At 35.1% G+C, this 18,387-nt stretch overlaps 6 protein-coding genes across 7 annotated transcripts; 2 read left to right on the top strand and 4 right to left on the bottom strand.

The window, feature by feature from the left end:
* Positions 1-82: 82 nt before the first annotated feature.
* LOC135801183 (WD repeat-containing protein 36) lies at positions 83-11,788 on the bottom strand. The gene is made up of 4 exons (XM_065314568.1): positions 11,692-11,788; positions 3,051-3,193; positions 1,568-2,997; positions 83-1,511 (listed from the first exon to the last, which is right to left on the bottom strand). The coding sequence occupies exons 3-4, from the start codon at positions 2,956-2,958 to the stop codon at positions 227-229; spliced, it is 2,676 nt and encodes an 891-aa protein (XP_065170640.1). The 5' UTR covers positions 2,959-2,997; positions 3,051-3,193; positions 11,692-11,788; the 3' UTR covers positions 83-226.
* LOC135801190 (uncharacterized) lies at positions 3,381-5,012 on the bottom strand. The gene is made up of 5 exons (XM_065314580.1): positions 4,755-5,012; positions 4,118-4,697; positions 3,873-4,062; positions 3,651-3,805; positions 3,381-3,567 (listed from the first exon to the last, which is right to left on the bottom strand). The coding sequence occupies exons 1-5, from the start codon at positions 4,987-4,989 to the stop codon at positions 3,561-3,563; spliced, it is 1,167 nt and encodes a 388-aa protein (XP_065170652.1). The 5' UTR covers positions 4,990-5,012; the 3' UTR covers positions 3,381-3,560.
* On the top strand, positions 5,362-8,979 carry LOC135801184 (anoctamin-4-like). The gene is made up of 14 exons (XM_065314569.1): positions 5,362-5,477; positions 5,536-5,763; positions 5,829-6,028; positions 6,087-6,297; positions 6,520-6,725; positions 6,780-6,940; positions 7,000-7,217; positions 7,287-7,448; positions 7,500-7,810; positions 7,866-8,008; positions 8,069-8,274; positions 8,334-8,427; positions 8,489-8,661; positions 8,720-8,979. The coding sequence occupies exons 1-14, from the start codon at positions 5,433-5,435 to the stop codon at positions 8,930-8,932; spliced, it is 2,571 nt and encodes an 856-aa protein (XP_065170641.1). The 5' UTR covers positions 5,362-5,432; the 3' UTR covers positions 8,933-8,979.
* Positions 9,692-12,296, top strand: LOC135801186 (uncharacterized). The gene is made up of 5 exons (XM_065314572.1): positions 9,692-9,967; positions 10,018-10,486; positions 10,549-10,753; positions 10,813-11,594; positions 11,653-12,296. Exons 1-5 carry the CDS (start codon positions 9,805-9,807, stop codon positions 11,867-11,869), a joined length of 1,836 nt encoding a protein of 611 aa, XP_065170644.1. The 5' UTR covers positions 9,692-9,804; the 3' UTR covers positions 11,870-12,296.
* Positions 12,268-15,680, bottom strand: LBR (lamin B receptor). 2 transcript variants are annotated; one of them, XM_065314571.1, is made up of 5 exons: positions 15,543-15,680; positions 14,948-15,314; positions 14,051-14,886; positions 13,563-13,986; positions 12,268-13,496 (listed from the first exon to the last, which is right to left on the bottom strand). In XM_065314571.1, the coding sequence occupies exons 2-5, from the start codon at positions 15,312-15,314 to the stop codon at positions 13,219-13,221; spliced, it is 1,905 nt and encodes a 634-aa protein (XP_065170643.1). In that variant the 5' UTR covers positions 15,543-15,680; the 3' UTR covers positions 12,268-13,218. The 2 variants fall into 2 exon arrangements, with proteins under 2 accessions (XP_065170643.1, XP_065170642.1); XM_065314570.1 differs by having other exon boundaries at positions 14,051-14,889.
* A 335-nt stretch (positions 15,681-16,015) lies between these two features.
* Positions 16,016-18,103, bottom strand: cathD (cathepsin D). The gene is made up of 6 exons (XM_065313321.1): positions 17,794-18,103; positions 17,612-17,738; positions 17,297-17,539; positions 16,924-17,123; positions 16,504-16,867; positions 16,016-16,442 (listed from the first exon to the last, which is right to left on the bottom strand). Exons 1-6 carry the CDS (start codon positions 17,859-17,861, stop codon positions 16,281-16,283), a joined length of 1,164 nt encoding a protein of 387 aa, XP_065169393.1. The 5' UTR covers positions 17,862-18,103; the 3' UTR covers positions 16,016-16,280.
* Positions 18,104-18,387: the final 284 nt, after the last annotated feature.

Raw genomic sequence — 18,387 nt, forward strand, 5'->3', positions numbered from 1 at the left:
TGAATACGTTTGATATGCACTTTAATTTGGATGAATGCCAAATTTTATTTAATTATTACATGCATTGGCTATGAGCCAAGAGTTCTCAATAAAACTTAAATTTATTAGAATAAATTTACAATTGATTAAATAAATATTTGGCTCATCTAAATTATCACCCCCTTACCCAAAAATTTTAGCATTCTTACTAACTTTAATATGCGTTAAAAAATTCATCATTACAACATTATATTAAATTTTTAACATGTTCAACAACACAAAGATTATACATCAGTTTCTCCTGCAGACGATTCCACGAAACTTGCGCACAACTCTGAATATTAGGCAAATAATCCCTCAATTCACTTTCCTGTGAAATGAGTACACCATGCGTTTTAAGAAACACCGCAAGATACGCCTGTGCTAATTCAAAATTACAATTCGATTTTAGCATGTACTCAATACATTTAAGGAACTGGAGCATTGTCAAAATAGAACCGCCTTCATCAGGACACAAAGATTTGATCTCGTGGTCGATCATTGATGGACCAAACAATTTTAACTGTGTCACAATAGCATCAAAATCATCTGAACTTTTTGCTTTGTTTAACGCTTTACCAAACTCTGTAAAATTCGTTAATGAATTTGTCGAAAACAATTTTGAAACGCTTCCATTAGTTGTGTCAGGTTTATTAGTAGCGAATTGTAAATTCGTCGTTGGTAAGAAAAACGGCGCAGACTTTGGAACCTTCTGTAACATTCTCGGTTTATTTTTGCGTTTGATAATATCAATATCAAGCAGGTTCTGCCATCTTGAATTCGATAAACCAGAGAGTGTAATAAGTTCATGACTAATTTGCTCAGGCGATTTAAATGCGTCAATATCATCATCAATTTCATCTTTTTCTTCAATCTCACTGACTGTTACTTCAGGAAGACTTACAAGTTCAGGTTCTTCGTTTAAATTCTGTGCCTTGAGCGTAATACGCTGATATAACGCGCGATTCGTCCATAAAAACATACCTAGATACCCGATGTGTGCAGTGACGAGTGCTTCGCTCGTCGGCGAGAAGTCCAAAGATATACATGCCATTTCCGTGCGGAATTGATCAACCAATTGGGCGGATAACATGTCCCACGTGCGAATAATACAATCCATAGCGGATGTGACCAACCATCGTGCGTCTGGGCTGAATGTTGCGTCGGTTAATTGTGCGCTGTGACCAGGAAACTTTCTAACCACGCTTCGCGTATCTATATCAATAACCTGGATAGTATAGTTGTCCAGAGCTACTGCTATCATTGAAGATTCATGATGTGCGCGCATGAATAACACGGATTCATCAAGTTGAATCGTTGTCAACGCATTTTCACCGGTTTTATTCTTAAATTTCCAGAATTTAATCGTCGCATCACTTCCGCCGGTGATTGCGACTTGATTAAGACCGTCTGTTGCGATTCCACGCACAGATTGATCATGTGCCTTTGGATTTCCGTATGTCGTACGCCACAAACCAGATTGAACGTTAAATCTAAAGAAATTATAATCTTGAAATAAGAAAATGGTTATTTTATGTTTATAAATTACCTATCAACATGACCTGAGCTGTAACCAACTAAAACAAAGTTTCCACAATGTGTTAAACACAGCGAGGTGGCATTTACGTCTTCATCTAAATTTTTAGTCTTCTTGTGTAGTCTTTCTGGTAGTAGTTTAAGTTCGCCCATTTTTAATTTATCATAGGACCATGTAGTGACCATTGGCAACCCTTGATGCACACATGCAATGTTATCCCATTCCTTTTCGCGTGTTGTTTCCGAAGTAAATTGAATAATTGGAGGCATAGTTAATGGATCGTCAATTAAACGGCCGCGTTTTTTACTAGATTTGCGATTGTACGATGCTCTACCTAAACTTTTATTAAACTGTTCTGTTTGTGTATTGAATATTCTCAGTGTGCTATCACCACCGGCTGAGATGATATTGTGTCCGTTAGAGCCGTGAAAACGAATACTAGTCGGAGACATTGCATGACCTTCCCTTATACGCAAAAGTCGTGCACCTCCATCGGTCATATCAAATATCCATAGTTTCAGAGAATTGTCTGCTGATGAAGTGATTACTAACGGTTCGCTTGGAAGGCAAACCATGCCGTTAACAGCGTCTTTATGAGCGGAAAGTAGTTGAGACGCAACTCGTTTCTGCTCTAAATCCCAAAAAACAATATGACCTAAAGGACTACCAGTGGCCATTATTGGATGGCCGTCGGTACGGAATGATATCGACGTGATTGCGCCCCAATCTTGTTGAAATTCCATCACAGTCTCATCAAACTTTAAATTGTGCAGTAAAATTTTACCATTATCTAAGCCTATCGCAGCGACATCTAGTGCTGGTGCTTGCTCTAGGCAACTTACAGCACAACCCCAACCAGGGAATGTGAAAATTAACTTTGCTGTACTCAAATTCCATAATTGCATGGAACCTTGTTCACTGCCCAGCAGTATTTTGTTCACATAAGTACTAGGATGTAAGATTGTTGTAATCTTGAATACTTTTAAATCAAAATTCAACTGTAACTGCACTGCTTCTGATTTGATATCCCATACCCTAAGTTCATTTCCATTATCAATGCTTAGGAGATGAGCTCCAAATGGTAACATTAAATGAATGTTGTCCTTGTGTCCTTGATAGGTGTGCTTTAATTCAGTACCTCTTCTCCATGCATAAATTGTTTTTCCACATGATGTGTAGACATGATAAGCATCAGCTGTCATTGCTTCTATGTCAGAGGGATGTAAGCTACTGACACTCAGTAAGCCAAAATGACTGATTCCATATGTGTGAAAAGATTTGCCAACACATGTTATAATTAAGTTCTCTTTTCTGCTCTTGATGTATCTTACTTGTAGGGGTATGTGGTTGCTTACATAGCCCAAGCCTCTGTTGGGCACAAAGATTTTGCTGCCTTTTGTCATGTCTGCCTGAAGATGGAGATGAATGTTCTTGTTTTCTGTCTACAAGGAATTATGTTATTGAAGATAGTTTAATAGTTCGATGAATGTCTTACCGATTGGAGTAAGATCCACGTGCGTAACGTGTGTTTACGAGTATAACCTCACAAAACATACAACCGCTTACAACTTGTAGTGTATATGAGCGTAGCTAGAGAGCGCGAGGCATTCTGGTGAGTTTGAACGTTTGAAGTTGAAACTGACGCGCAGAAACGTACGAATAGTTTAATTAGTGCATTAACTAATATGCACTCTAAATTTTTTTATAGTTACTCGAAGAATCATTCATTTGTAAGTGTATGCTGGGTTGCGTACTGCATAACCAAGAATACTAACTTCAAAAAATTGTAACCAGCACTAAAAATCTTTAAAAATGACAACTCTGCTTATTTTTAACTGATTTATAACTTTGCTAATTTTATTAAAGTAATTATTACTTTACAACAAACATATTTCAAGCGTGTGTATTCTAAAATATATCTATTTCTTGTAATATATTAATCTGTTTTAGTCTTCTTTTGCTAATAACGTTTGCTGCACCAGTGCAATGAAGGAATACGCATTTTTCATGACCTAAAAGTGCAACAATTAATTCCCTTCATTTAACTATAACTCCAATTCAAATGCAAGGATTAAATTAGTTAGTATTTACTGACTCCTGTAAAAGTGGCCATTGTGACAACAAAAAGCCTGCAGCTTCCAATTTTAGAGGAGCATTTCCTCGCATGATAAAAAAGATACAATCCTTTTGCACTCCAATATCATTTTCAAACCATTCAGTGTCATACACAGCAAAAGGAATATCCGTGGACTACAACGGAAAAACAATCACGAATGAATAAAATTAAATGTTCAGCGTTCATGTTTAGAAAAATTACTTCGTCCATTAAGCGTTGCCCAGTATGACACAAAATATACATCCCAAAAACCCATCCCAAGCCATGAATAAACGTATAAACTTCCGGTTTAAGCAAGAATAAAGCTGCACACATGCCAATTATCATCGAGATCAGACCAGAAGCGATAAAAACCAAAACTCCAATACATTCATTAATTTGATCCGCTAAACTAAATAAAAATAATTAACTAAAATTAATTTTCCTTGCAATATTTTACATCTCACTTTATTATTTCAATGTGATATCGTATGCATTTATTCATATGCGCTCGTTTCTTTCCATTGTCAGTCAAATCATTGATTTGCAACAACATCGCTTTCAGATTAGCCACCTTGGTCAAAAACATTTCGACGATTGCCCAAATCCATCCCATAATTGTAGTGCCAGCGCTGGATACAACCACGCTGGATGTAACTTGTATAATATAAAATAATACCTTGGTTATTACTGGATCCATCGAAAATGGCACCCAGAAAGAAGTGATGAATCCGCATAAACGATTTATGTCGTACTTTACGTTTCTAGCTTCACACTTTTGAAAATCAAGAAAAGAAAATATAACGTACAACATAACAGCCCCGAATGCATATAAGTAGGATATAAGGATAAATCTGTTCATTTTGGCGTTGGTCTCATCAAAATTGCTTGGTTTGCCAAATTCTCCAAAGGTATTTATGTCTTTCAACAGCTGCATGATTACTTTTGATTGGCCTATTAGAGTGATCATGATTGTATAGATGCCAATTGTGGTTAGGGATATGACTACAGCTTCCAAAATGTCGTCAATAACATAATTATCCCCAGCTATAAAATATTTATCAAGTTTTGAGTCACAGTAGAAGTGGTTAAATTAATACTTACACCAAAAAGTGTGAACAAGAAAAGTAAAGTTTGTGAAGCCAGTGGTAGAGCACAAAAGCAAAGTAATTACTATTTGAATGCGAAATGAAAAAGCACTTTGATTTGCTCTGGGCCACAGACAGTTCATGCGAAGAAGCATAATGCCATAATGTATAATTCCATCTTTATATTCTTGTGCTTCTTCTTCATTTTCGTTAAAAATTTCTACTTTTGAAGAAGATTTAGCGCGAAACATTGAAATGTTCTTTAACCCAACCATTTTTATAGGGAGAAAGTTTTATAAAATGTATCAGAAATTGCTTTTATAGAAAATATCAACTGATTATTTATTTATAATCATTATTCTCGTGTAACTTTGCATGTGTTGAACACATGTTGAACTTTGATTTTGTATCCTATTATTTAACATGTGATTTTAGTCAATATTGAATCATAGTTGTCTTTAATTTGGAAAAATACTCTAAAATTCTTGTTTTTATATAATTTGTAGATTACAACAGATTTAAAGTGAATAATTATTAACATTGCCATAATTTTTTTCCAAACTTTGTATAAAACTCAGAAAATATCAAAGTAATCAAGTAAACAATTGCCTATCATTTGTTATTGACAGATAATTACCAAAAACCTTGAATTAGCATTGTTTATGCCCAGAGAATTTTTTCTGTAATATTAGCCATGGATGCTTTATGGGCACGTAGAAAAGTAGAAGCATCAACTTACGTAAGTTATTAATTCATAATTATAACAATAATCGTACCTTATATCATTTCATATACAGTTTGAGAATTTAATGACCAAATTAGAAGAACTAGAAGCAGTTTTTCGACAAACAGTGAAAGAAGAAAAGAAACTTAACAATGATCTTTACTTTAACGATGGCATACGCCGGATTGATTATGTTTTTGTTTATAAACGCAGCAACAAACCGGCAGTTAAACAAATTGTTAATCAATACATCAAAAATTTAGAACACGAAGGAGTGCAGTTTGAAGTTGGAGAATCTGAGGTTTGAATTATCAATTACTTTAAATATTCCTGTTAATATTTTTTTGTTTTTATTTTATGATATAGCTGCATCCTGAATTATTGTTTATCAATGTTCACACTGCACGTATTCCATTGTTGATGTGCAGTGTGTTATTAAACTATGAACCTGTGTTTATGCGTGTACCAGATGCACCAATTCGTTATACAAGAATTATAAATTTGCCATTTATGTATACTGAATTAACAAGAGGTGAATTGTTGTCTGAAGTTGTTCAACGCGCAAGGTAATCAACAAATTTAAGCGGATTTTTCTTTATTGAGTAATATTTATATAATTTTTAGTGAATCTTCTCTTGGTGCACGTCCTAAAGACCTTCTAAGTTCTGAACGTATAATGATCACACGTGAAATACTAAAAAATGTAAGTTTTGGTTCGGAACATTATGAAACTGGTTTAAAATTTCTTCTTGATAATAAATATCTGGAAGCGGCTTATCCTTTACATGAACATCCTTCAAGGTGGACACTAAGTGGTACTTTAAATGATAGACAAGTAAGTTTTTTGCTATTTTTATTTTTTAATAATTTTGAAATGGTAATTTGCGCAGAAGTCACTCAAATGGCAGTCATAAAACATACAATATAAAGTTATTACAATAAAACGATATTTATAACTATCTATTGAATGGTTTTGGATTACCATTTCAAAATTATATAAATCTTGCATCAAAATTTTATTTTTTATTACTTTTTGTACTTTGTACGACAATTTTAGTTGTTGATGAAATATTGGGCGCGTTATTCAATGCTCTTTAAGTACCAACCGTTAGATTTAATTAATAAGTACTACGGCCCGGAAGTTGCGTTTTATTTTGCTTTCTTGGGTTTTTACAACCGCATGTTGATTCCGGTGGCCATTTTAGGAGCATTTGCGTTTGCCTACGGTGCGATTACTTACGATAGTGCAAAAAATTCATTAAGGTATTTATAATTTCATATTTTTAAATACAAAATATAAAATAATCATTTTATTAGTGCAAATATATGTTCATCTGAAGATGTTTTCTGTCCGCCTTGTAAGGATGCAAGTTTTTGCTCGTTTATAAATGTTGCTGATGATTGCGACCATTCTAAAGTACAATATGCTCTTGATAATGTTTGTACAATTATCTATGCTATTCTTATGTGTTTCTGGGGTAAGTTTACGCTATTTCATTTAATAAAATAACCAAAAATTATTGGCATAACATTGTAGCTACAATTGTAACGGAATTATGGAAAAGAGAAGAAAACATCCTCAAGTATAAATGGAATTTGCTCACGGTTGAAAACGATACTCGCCCTAGACAACAATATACCAAGTATGCAACGCATAAAAGGCTTAATAAATATACAAAGAAATACGAATATTATATACCACAGAAGATACACAAATTAAAAGTGATTATTTCATGGATTTGCTGTGGTTTTCTTGTAAGTTAAAAGAGTATAATGTGTTGCATAACATAAAAAAATGTCAAATATATTTTTTTTGGTTTTTAGGCACTTATTGTAATATTTATGGTGATTGCAACAATTGTTTTTCGCCTTGTTATTATCTATCTAATTAAAGAAGATCACACTATCCCGACGAGAAATATAGAGAGAATTTCTCACTTAATAAGCACGGCAGCTTTGTTCATTTTCATGATGCTTTTTGACAACGTAAATATAATTTATTTATTTATTTTAAATCATAATAATACTGATTTACAGTTTTACAAGTACGTTGCAAAGAAATTAACGGATTTTGAAAGACCGCGGACTCAAGCACAATATGATCAATCTTTCATTATTAAACTTCATGTTTTGTCGATTTTAAACGCTTACGCTTATTTATATTACACGGCATTCTTTAAAGGATCATTTAAGACCTACCCAGGAGATATGGCACAATATCAATCCATCGGGATATTAAATAATGACGTAGACGAAGCAATGGCAAGCATGTTACCGCTTACATTTCAGTTGGTTTTTATTCTAACGGCAAAAACTGTTTTGAAAATGTTGTATGAATTTCTTATGCCGTATGTATATCTTCGTTTTGTAATTACATTAACAATAATTTACATTATTTTTTAGATTAATTGTGACTAAATACAAAATCCGTAAAATTAAGAAAAAATTAAAGAGTGGTCAATATAAATATCACAGCTGGGAAAAAGGTTATCATCGAAATAAGATTGAATATTACGATATTGCCGTGAATGAATTTAAAACAATTAGTAAGAATAACATCAAAATGGTTGTAGATGAAATGATAAAATAGGTTATGTTTGTTTTAGTCACTCAATATGGATATTTGATATTATTTCCGGCGGCGTTTCCCTTAGGTCCACTGTTTGCGTTTATTGCAAATGTGATTGAAATACGAATTGATGCGTATAAATTAACCAGATGGTCACGACGTCCTGTTCCGGCGAGAGTTCCTGGCATTGGAGCTTGGAATTCAATTTTAAGCACTCTCTCCTACATCGGAATAATAACTAACGTATGCTTTTTATTTTTCATCAATGTTTAATGAATTATTGATTGAATTTTTTATTTTAGTGCTTTTTTATTGCTTTCGCTACAAATTCAATTCATTATTGGCATGAATTTATCTTTGATAAAGAAGTGAATATTTTAAACTCGACGTTTTCAAGTAAATATACAATTTTAATACAAAAATCTGTACTGTATGATTAATATTTTGAATATTTTAGTCTTTGACGTTCGAGACTATGATGAAACAAGTGATTTTTATGGATCAACAAATGTGCAGACTTGTTTGTATCAAGGTCGTCGGTATCCACCGAATCATCCGCGTAAATATCAGCATAGTAAAGAATATTGGCATACATTATGCAATCAGTTGATTTCTGTCATTGTGTTAGAAGTAAGTAGTTGAGATTTAATGTTTCTTTGATTTTTATTTAATAAATTTGTGTTTTTAGGGATTGGTACTTGGTTTTAATAAGCTTCTGTCTTTTGCTATTCCTGATATGCCTGCGCATATAAAAGAGCGCATTCGTATGAAACGCCAACGTGAAAATGCTGCACGTGAAAAACGTTTGAATGAAAAGTTTCAGAACAGGCAACATACGAGAGGGTCGATTACAAGAGAACAAATTGCCACACGGTTAATGCAAATGCAAGCAAATATGTAATTTGTTGGTGTTATTCGATTGAATATAGTTGTATTTTCGTTTGAGAACTAGCGTTTTTTTTCTCAAGTTTCTCCTCGAAGTGTGGAGGGCGAGAGGGAACCCCTGTGAAAGATACTCTCATGCAACTGAGCAGGTTTGGGCTCATCAGGGAACTGAAATACCCCCACCCCTGTTACTTGTATTCTCCGGTGCCTGCTACCCACAGTACGCAGCACAGCTTCCCCCACTCCTTTTTGCGGGTAGGATGTAGAAACAAAGAGGTAACACGCAGGGCGTCTCGTGCGTCAGATGTCTAAGAGTTCAGTCACGAGTCACTTGGTTTCTCTCGCCTCCCTCGTTTGGTGTTCTGTACTTGGATCAGGTATACGGTACAGAGCTATGTATCTATCAAGTGATGCTCCGGTACAAAGTTTTTAAAGTGGGTATGTATTACAAATGAACTGCAAATAAAACAATTTCTTGTGGTCTTGCAACGGTTGCATAAGACATGAATTTTTAATTACTAGCAGGGCCTTTAATAATAACGTTGAAACTTATAATTACATAAATAACAACTTACACACAAAAGAGGCTAGTAATGTTTACCCTATCATATTATATACTCTTTGTTCCTATTCACGCAACAATATTTTCAATGCCTTTTGAATTTTTAATAAAATCATGGACTCTCATTGATTACTACAATTAAATAGCAAACCTTTCAATCAATTCTGATAAAATAATGCTTAAATGAAACGCAGTTATAAATTATTTTATACGATTTTTAAAAACAACGTTTCTGTTCTTATAAAACAACTGGCAAATCATAAAATATTTCAGAACTTATGGAATAAACAACAATACCAAATAATTTACACACCGTTTCCTACAAAATGTTAATTAAAGTCCTACTCACCGCGTTCTCTATTACATTTTGTGCCTCACAGCAAGTTGATAGTAAAAACAATGTTGAAGATTACAAAATTATATCAAAATTCATCTCACAACTTGATAATATTTATAAAGTCGACTTGCACACTTGCTGGAATTCACAATGTATTTGATTCAATTTTTAATTGTTCTACAATATAATATTTTACTTGTAGCAATTGTTACTATTCAAAAATTGCTTAAAAGTGCTAATAAACATCAAAACCTTGTGCATAAAACACCCAATGATATCTTGGACAATCAACTGATACATATTCTTGATTTGGGTTGCAATAACACAATGGAAAGATTGCAATATGCTAACCAAACAGACATGTTTAAATGGCCGTCCAATTGGCTCATAATAGTTGACGACATTTCTAATTTCCCTCTGGGTTTGAATATATTTTTGGATAGTCGCGTTTATATTTATCAAAAGGACGATAATGTCGTTCATTCTTTGTATCGACTTCCAACTCAGCGTGATTACATGTCTCAGATTGTTTGTGTCGTCAAAAATAATGAACTACAAGCGTTTAAATCAGTTTTAGAATTTTCCGATCGCAAAAATTTGAATAAAAATATTCTTGGCGTTGGATACGTTACAACGTACAATCAGTCATATGAAGAAATAATTGGGTTTAGGTGAGTGCACTAAAAGTTATGTTATTACATAAAAATTGTTAATTTAAGCTTTTACTCTTAAGAAACCTCGAGAGAGATCACTATGGTAAATTCCATGTGCATTTGATATCAGCACTTATAGAAATGTTCAATGCAACAGAGATATCATACTTTGAACCAAGATGGGGCCGACCCCAAGGCAACACATCAAACTACGACGGTTTATTCGGTCTGTTCCAAAAGGGTATCATCGAAGTAGGTTCAACATGTGTTTATCTTTCACGACAGGTAACTACTATTCATATAATAAAATAAATCAGAATTAGAATAAAATCAAATTCTTACAGCGGCACTTGGTTGTTGGTTTTGCCAACAAGTACATTGGTGAGGGAAAATTAATTTTCCGCTCACCTCCACTGAGCATAGTAAAAAATATCCTACGTATGCCATTACAAGATGATGTTTGGGGCTCAATCGCCCTTTTGTTAGTCATACAATTTATTATTGTGCTTACGATTGTCAAGTGGGAGTGGACAAAAGAAGCTGAATTACAATTGTCTACGAAGAACAATGTACTACGTCCTCGTTTGTTGGACGTAGCACATATGCAAGTTGGTGCACTGTTTCAACAAGGTTCTGAAGCTGAGCCAAAGAGTGCATCCGGCCAAGTTGCTACTCTATTCCTGTTTGTTTCATTCCTTTTCTTTTACACTGCTTATTCCGCTTGTATTGTTGCGTTGTTACAATCCACAGCAAATAATATAAACACACTGGATGATATGAGATTATCTGATATTAAAGTCAAAGTGGAGAATATATCTTACATGCCTTTCTATATCAAAAATGCGTTGAGTACAGACATGACTGTTTCTTTCTACAATGCTAAGATTGCTCCTAATGGAGCACCTGAAGATGTGAATTACGTTTCTTTGCAAGAAGGCATTATTAATTGCATTCGTGATGATTTCTGTGCGTTACTCGCTGATGAAGATCGCATTTACAAAGAGATAAATAAAAAGTACACTGAGGCAGAGAAGTGTGGTTTGAAAACAATGTTGTTCGCTCCGGCAATTAATCCGTATGTTCCTTACCGGAAAGGGTCCGTGTACAAAGAAATAATTCGTGTGGGGCAAGTGTTTTTAATACTGTGTGTGAAATTATTGTTTTAAGTGACTGAACATTTTTAGATTGGCGCTTTTAAATGAAATTGGTATTCGTAGACGTACCTTTTTGCGGATTCTGACTACGTCTCCGAAGTGCGAGAGTGCTGGAGGAATTTTCCGCAGCGTCAGTTTAACAGATTGTTATTTTGCACTACTAACTTTCAGTATCGGGACCAGCATCGCTGTTTTAATCTTTGTTCTAGAATTAGTTTATGATCGATATAAGCATATTCGTGAATAACGGGTAAGAACTAAACCACGCACTTACACCACGTTTTGTATACTGAATAAAACAAGTTAAAACATGTAAACTGCACCTTTTCGCTTTGGATCAGCACGAATTCAAAATAAACAATCGCATCTCACTGATTAGTTATCGTAGCGGTCAAAACGGTTGGATTTTATTTAACAGAGTAAATCCTAGCGACAGCTAGGAAAGAATAATAGAGCTACATTTAAAAATAAACCCAAATTACTTCGATGGCATACGTGTGTATGGTGGGTAGTTGCATTTGGACGAACAATAGAATTATTTTTATTTTTAGCTAAAAATAGTTTCGAAATATCAAAATATTGTTTCACGGATATCTTGTATATCCAGTATTGATTTTCACTCAATTGAGTTATTTACTCTTGTAATTCATATAAAGTCTAATTTATTATTATAATTCTTTATGTCTGTTACAAAAAACATTCATATTTGTTCAACCGCTTTTAAATACTTGATTTGTCCTGCCCAAGCAATAAGTACTCCTTAATCTTGTGCAGATTTTTGTTTTCCTTCAATTTTTCCTAACACTATTTTCCCTGGGGACATGATGCCAGAACTCCCCATGACAATCAATCACAGAAATCCTGTGTTTATAAATTAATTTTATCGATATTCAAATTAATAATTACAAGCTAAAGATCATGCAAACATAATGTTATGGCAATTCGCGTTTCACAAATTGCACATAATTACACTAGAGATCATAATGAGCGCTGTAAATATTGTACACAAATTTCCTCATCGCACGCAAAAATTGTTTAAATATACATAAAATGAATTGATATGAAATTATCCCTAAAATATACGTAAATTATTGAATACATGAAAAATTATCGCGTACAACATTATAATTGTAATCCAGTAGACGAAATAACATTTCAAGTAGATTACAATTGTAATGCAAGTTACTTAAATCAAAGAAATTAACATAATTGTCATGAAAATTCTAATTTACAATTGATGGAAGTCTCCTTTTAAAAGTATCTTCAAGAGAAACATTTCATTTACAAATCATGAAATGAATTTGTAAAAGAAACATGTACTAATGAAGTGTACAGAAAAACATCATCAATATAATACAGAAACCATTCAAAACATGGCACTGCATGCATGATTACACATACTATATACAATTGAACAACCCGCAAGTTGCAATTTGAACATTCCGATGGCGCAAAACACTGTCGTGTGTCTTTAATAATTACTTTGCTTAAGTTTGTCCTAGATCATAGATTAATTCACACCTAATGTAATCGTTAAAATTTAAAATCATTTCTGATGTTGTTGCTTGATTAAAGTAAAACTATATTAAACGAAACTTAAAATACTTTCGGTATGAGTAGATATGGTACCCGCTGGCAATACCGGTCCCACGCCACACCATAACGCTGCCTGCACTTCTTATTGTCGACATAGGCGCGCACCGCCAAGTGGCCGATAATAAAGACAAAGATTAGCAGTAGGGGTGTGGGCCATACAAAACGTATGAGTGCAGCGTTCAGCATAATATCGCCGAGGTAGTTGGGATGACGAACAAAGCCCCAATATCCGGAACAGAGGATTTTTTTGCCAATCGTCGACGGAATCGAATCATATCCTTAAAATTTAAATAAAAATGATATTATTATGAGTTAAATTGTACGATTTAATGATATAAACTTACTTGACACCAAAGGTGCGTACGGATTTTCCCTGAATGCATGTTTCTGACTATTTGCACCGCGGTACATAATGTAACCAGCCAAAAACATAATCGTACACAACAATAATTCCCAATTCTCCAGCTCCACATGATAATCATAAACATATTTCGGCACAGCACCGTAAACGAAAAGCCCAGCCAAGTATTCATTGCATTTCAGGAATCCCCACGAGATAGTCTTAAACTCCATATAAGACAATAAGCCACTTTCAAAGACAAACTGATCAGCAAAATAAATAATAATCAAAGTGGACAAAACAAACAACGTTGGTCGAATTCGAAGGCTTTGAAGTAAATTCCAAGTCACATTTGTTGATTTTGCGTCTAGTGGAGGCGTAGAAATCATTTCCATTGATTGATACACGTAGGAAAGCACCAAAAGAATCTATAAACACAAATTGATAAAAAAATTATCGAATAAGTAATTAAAAAAAACATTAAAAACCTACCAATCCAACAGTGCAGACACGAGTAACAACGAATTTAACATCCATAGGACCAAAACGTGGGTTCACCTCGGCGCCGAGGATAAAGTTAGTCAAATGACCTTGTTCCTCAGAAACAAGATTATCTTTACTGGTGTATAACGATTTTATGAACAGAATGACGCCTAATGTAAACGACAACACCACAGCTGAAGTAATCAGACTGAAATAGTTATTTATGATGTGTGCCGTCACCGGAATATGGTACACTTCAAGAGTGACCAGAATAAGGACTTGAACAATCAGCGCAAAAAGCGCATTCAAGACATACTCGAACTTTCCATCGCGCGATACCATAGACGCGTATTTTTTACCTCCCAGTGGGATAACAGAAAAGATACCGTTGAAGAGCACAAATGAAGTGAAGCCGAAAAACACCGACAAATCAAAACTATTGATGATGGTGTTCAAATCTTTTCGCGTCGGTAAACGATATTCACATCGTGTATCGTCGCACAACAGCGGAATCAAATAGGTGATGGCAAGTTCACCTAAACAATACAATAATGCGCCAATTATAGCGCCGATGTGAAGTTTGGATCTTGTTTGTGCCCTCGGCGCTTGTTCAGTTTCATCTTCATCGGAGAATTCCGTCAGTTTTTTCACTGGTTCATAGTTTGAGCGCGACTTGAAGAGATCTGCATTGTCGCGTCGAACTCTTGATCGTAAATTGTTGACGAGTTCAACGCTTGCTTCTTTGCTCATCGTGCGTCTCGATCGCGTTTGAACGCTGGATGTTGTCGGGGTATCCGAGTCTGATTCGGATTCGTCCACTTGGATGATTTGCAGACGCTTTGCGACTGCTTTAATCAATAATATAAATATTACTATTTTGTGACGTTCAAAAATAATATAATTTACCTGGTTCCTTGGGTTTAGGTGCTGTTACTGACCGAATTGGACGTCTGCCTGGAGATGATGGTGGTTTTGGTGGTGCAGATTTACTGGATGCAGTGGTTTTCACTGTTGCTTTTGGTGAAGTCTTCTGTTTGGGTGATTTAGGTGAAGTTTTCTTGGTTGGTGATTGAGGCGTTTCTACAGGTGAATCTGGTATACGCCGTGGTCTACCTGGACTCCTAGTTCCTGGGGCCTTAACCGGTCGGGATGGAGATTTAACGCGAGATCGTGCCGGACTCGACCGTTTTTCAGTGGACTTGGCCGGTTTCTCCGCCTTGAGTCCGCCGGACCTTCCCTTTCTAACATTCGCATCTTGATCTTTACCTACCATCTTAAAATAAAATACAAATTTATACTTTGATTACTAGTATTATCAATACGTATTTAATATAGAATCATTGCGTAAAATGATTTGGAAATTCTTTGTAACGGTCTTGATAATCAAGATACTTCAAGGTTAACACGTTGAGGTTAAACCGAGCCCGCCAAATCAATTTCGGTGATTATTTTATGATGAAAATTAGATGATTGTTATAATGCAAACGTGTGCAGTCTTTACCTTTCGTTTTATTTTATTGCCGACACATAAAACACGCTATAAACAAGAGAAGGGCTCGCGAACGCGTAACGACGCCACCAATACCTGAAATAAACAACGCGGCGGCGTTGATTCTATGACGCCGTCGGAGCGTCGCTTTGAAAAGACGCGATGTGATTGGTCGGTTTGAATTCTTTTGTTTGCGGACGTACACGAGCAGATCACGAATGTGAACGAAGTTTTAATTGGAAAGCTTGCATTTTTGTAGTAGAGCGAATCTGTGCAAATTACGAATATCGCTTGAATATAGTAGTCGCATACCAGTGCAAGTTTTTTATGGTTGAGGATAGCCAAGTTGCTATAATATGCAAATTAATTCAATGTTTTTACATTACAACACTTCAAGAAGTAAATTAGGAATGTTAATAATCCACCTAAAAAATAATCTAGAAGTTCGTGAAGTTTGTTATAACACTTGTCAAAATAGACAGAAATTTAATTGAAATACATGTATTTATTGTTCATAGTCCCTCCATCACTATACGAATCTGAGAAAGTTATTCACTGTCATTGCTTTGGTTAAAAACTACTTGAGTATACGTATTAGCAAAGAACTTACAACATTTTTTGGTCTGAACAACTATTAATTACAAATTTTTTAGCATCTCAGCACATAACTCGTGCAATTCACAATACTCTAAGAAATAGAAAAATATCAATGCAGTCTAAAACAATAATCACACAAACTTTTAAGAGAAATTAAGCGGCTTCAGCGAACCCAACACGATTATTGCCGAAATCAAACTCAGTATAATAACGCCCGATGAAAACATCTCCCAGAATCCATAGAGGGCCGTTTGGAGGGGGAATATCCATACCCATGAATCCAGAAATACAGAGATTCTTACCCATTGCAGAAACCTACATAAATTTTAAATTATTAATCGATTTAATTTTAAAAAATTATTTAAAAAGGACTTACGCGCAAAACATAATCAGTTCCTTCCAAAGAGAAAGTTTTACCACCAAGATTGAAGTCAATCTTTGGCAGTTTAGGAATAAGTGAACAATCCACCAAATATTCACCACCGGCAACAGCAGTTCCACCGATTAATTGATTGATTTTGTTGACTTCTTCAACTGGACCGGCGATTAGACTGGTGCCAGTATCAGCGATAGCCTCACAACCATTAGCACAGAATGTCTGTCCGTTTACATTCACGCTATCCATACGGAATTGCCAGTATGCTTGACGATCCACCGTCAAGTAAGTGAAGTCACCTTTGTAGTGATCGGGATCGGAACCACCGAAAATGATTTCTCCACCGGCAGCTGCATTAGGATCCCTAAATACACAAAATTATATTAAATAAATATTTAAATAAAATAGTTTTTTTTTTACCTGTTAAGGTAGAAGGAAAACACGGGTTGATTGATTAAACCTTGTGCAAGCATATTGTCAATCACAGTGGGGACACCATCAACGGAAATGCGACTGTAGGCCATTCCCAAAATTCCGTCAAATTTAGCAGCGACAAAAGCCATTCCGGGTTCATTGGTGGCTTCCGCGAATGTTTGATCTTGTATATTCATACCACCCATCTAAAAACAACAATAAAAACCTTAATAATCAAGTTTACACTTTAAAAAATTGAAAAGCAATAAATGTCACTTTATACTTTCAAGGCTTAAATTCCTTCAAACTATTTATGGAAAAACACACATAGCAACAATTATAGCATGAAAATCAGGTTGATAGTTAAAAAGAAACTCACAGAAACCATATCTGTTGACAAGAATCCACTCAAGCTACCAGATCCATATTGGATGGCAAATGCTGTGCCATTCTTCTTGTAAGAGCTTGATTTGGTTGCATCATATTTATTGTGAAGCAGACAAGCAACATTTGTCCAGCTGCACTTTTTGGATGGTACCCACAGATTAGAGGAACCAGTGTCAAAGACTACTTTGAAAGATTGAGGTGGGGTACCAATACTGATGGGTCCATAGTATTGAGCCTATTAAACAGTTATGAAATATTGTGTAAAACATAAAAAAATGTACTTATAACAGATTATAATTAAACTTACATCCATGTAGTTTGACAATGGTTCTGGCTCGGGTCCACCAGTACCGAATCTCATCCGCATCTGATTGAGATTAGTTCCAACCTCTTGCAATGTGCGTTTTGCAGACTTGCATTTATACACAGGCACCCTAAACAAGAAATAACATAATTAGATTGCGATTTATGTGTGAATATCATTCGCACCTCTGTAATCCATTGTTTGCGGCGAATGTAATCGCGCACAGCGACAATATTAGAGCGATTTTCAACATGTTGAACGACGGCCAACTGCGCTCTGCGTGTAGCGAGCGCGTTTGCGAGACTACCGAGGTTCGGATCAATGCGAGCACAATGCGAACAACTGAATCATTTGACCTCTACCGATAATTATCACCGACCGACTACTATTTTCGGAATGGTCTTTGATAAGTCCGTCGTATAATGTTTACGGTCGAGACGCTCTGTAGCGTTGTTTATGATATACTTCGCCGGCCACCGGCGACTCGCACAACAAAATACAACGCAACGACGAACAGAATATGAACAGAATGCTACTGCGCACTGCGCGTTTCTCAGCTGATTAAATGTTTGACCAATGGCCGTCCTGTCGGCATTTTTGTGGTTTCACAACTTTAATCTGTTTATGTGATTTTGGACGTAAACAGAGATAAAAGTCTCGCTTTCATACACAAAACATTTCACACACGTTATTCATACATACTTTCTTTCGTAATAATTGCTTTGATGAGTTTTGTTTAAAAGTTTTGAATGAGACACCATTTTAAACCGGAAGTTGAA

This window comes from Atheta coriaria, unplaced genomic scaffold (genome assembly GCF_025399875.1).
Source record: "Atheta coriaria isolate IRGN ID8LTWV9N9 unplaced genomic scaffold, Caltech_Dcor_3.1 hic_scaffold_10_pilon, whole genome shotgun sequence".
NCBI lineage: Eukaryota > Metazoa > Arthropoda > Insecta > Coleoptera > Staphylinidae > Dalotia > Dalotia coriaria.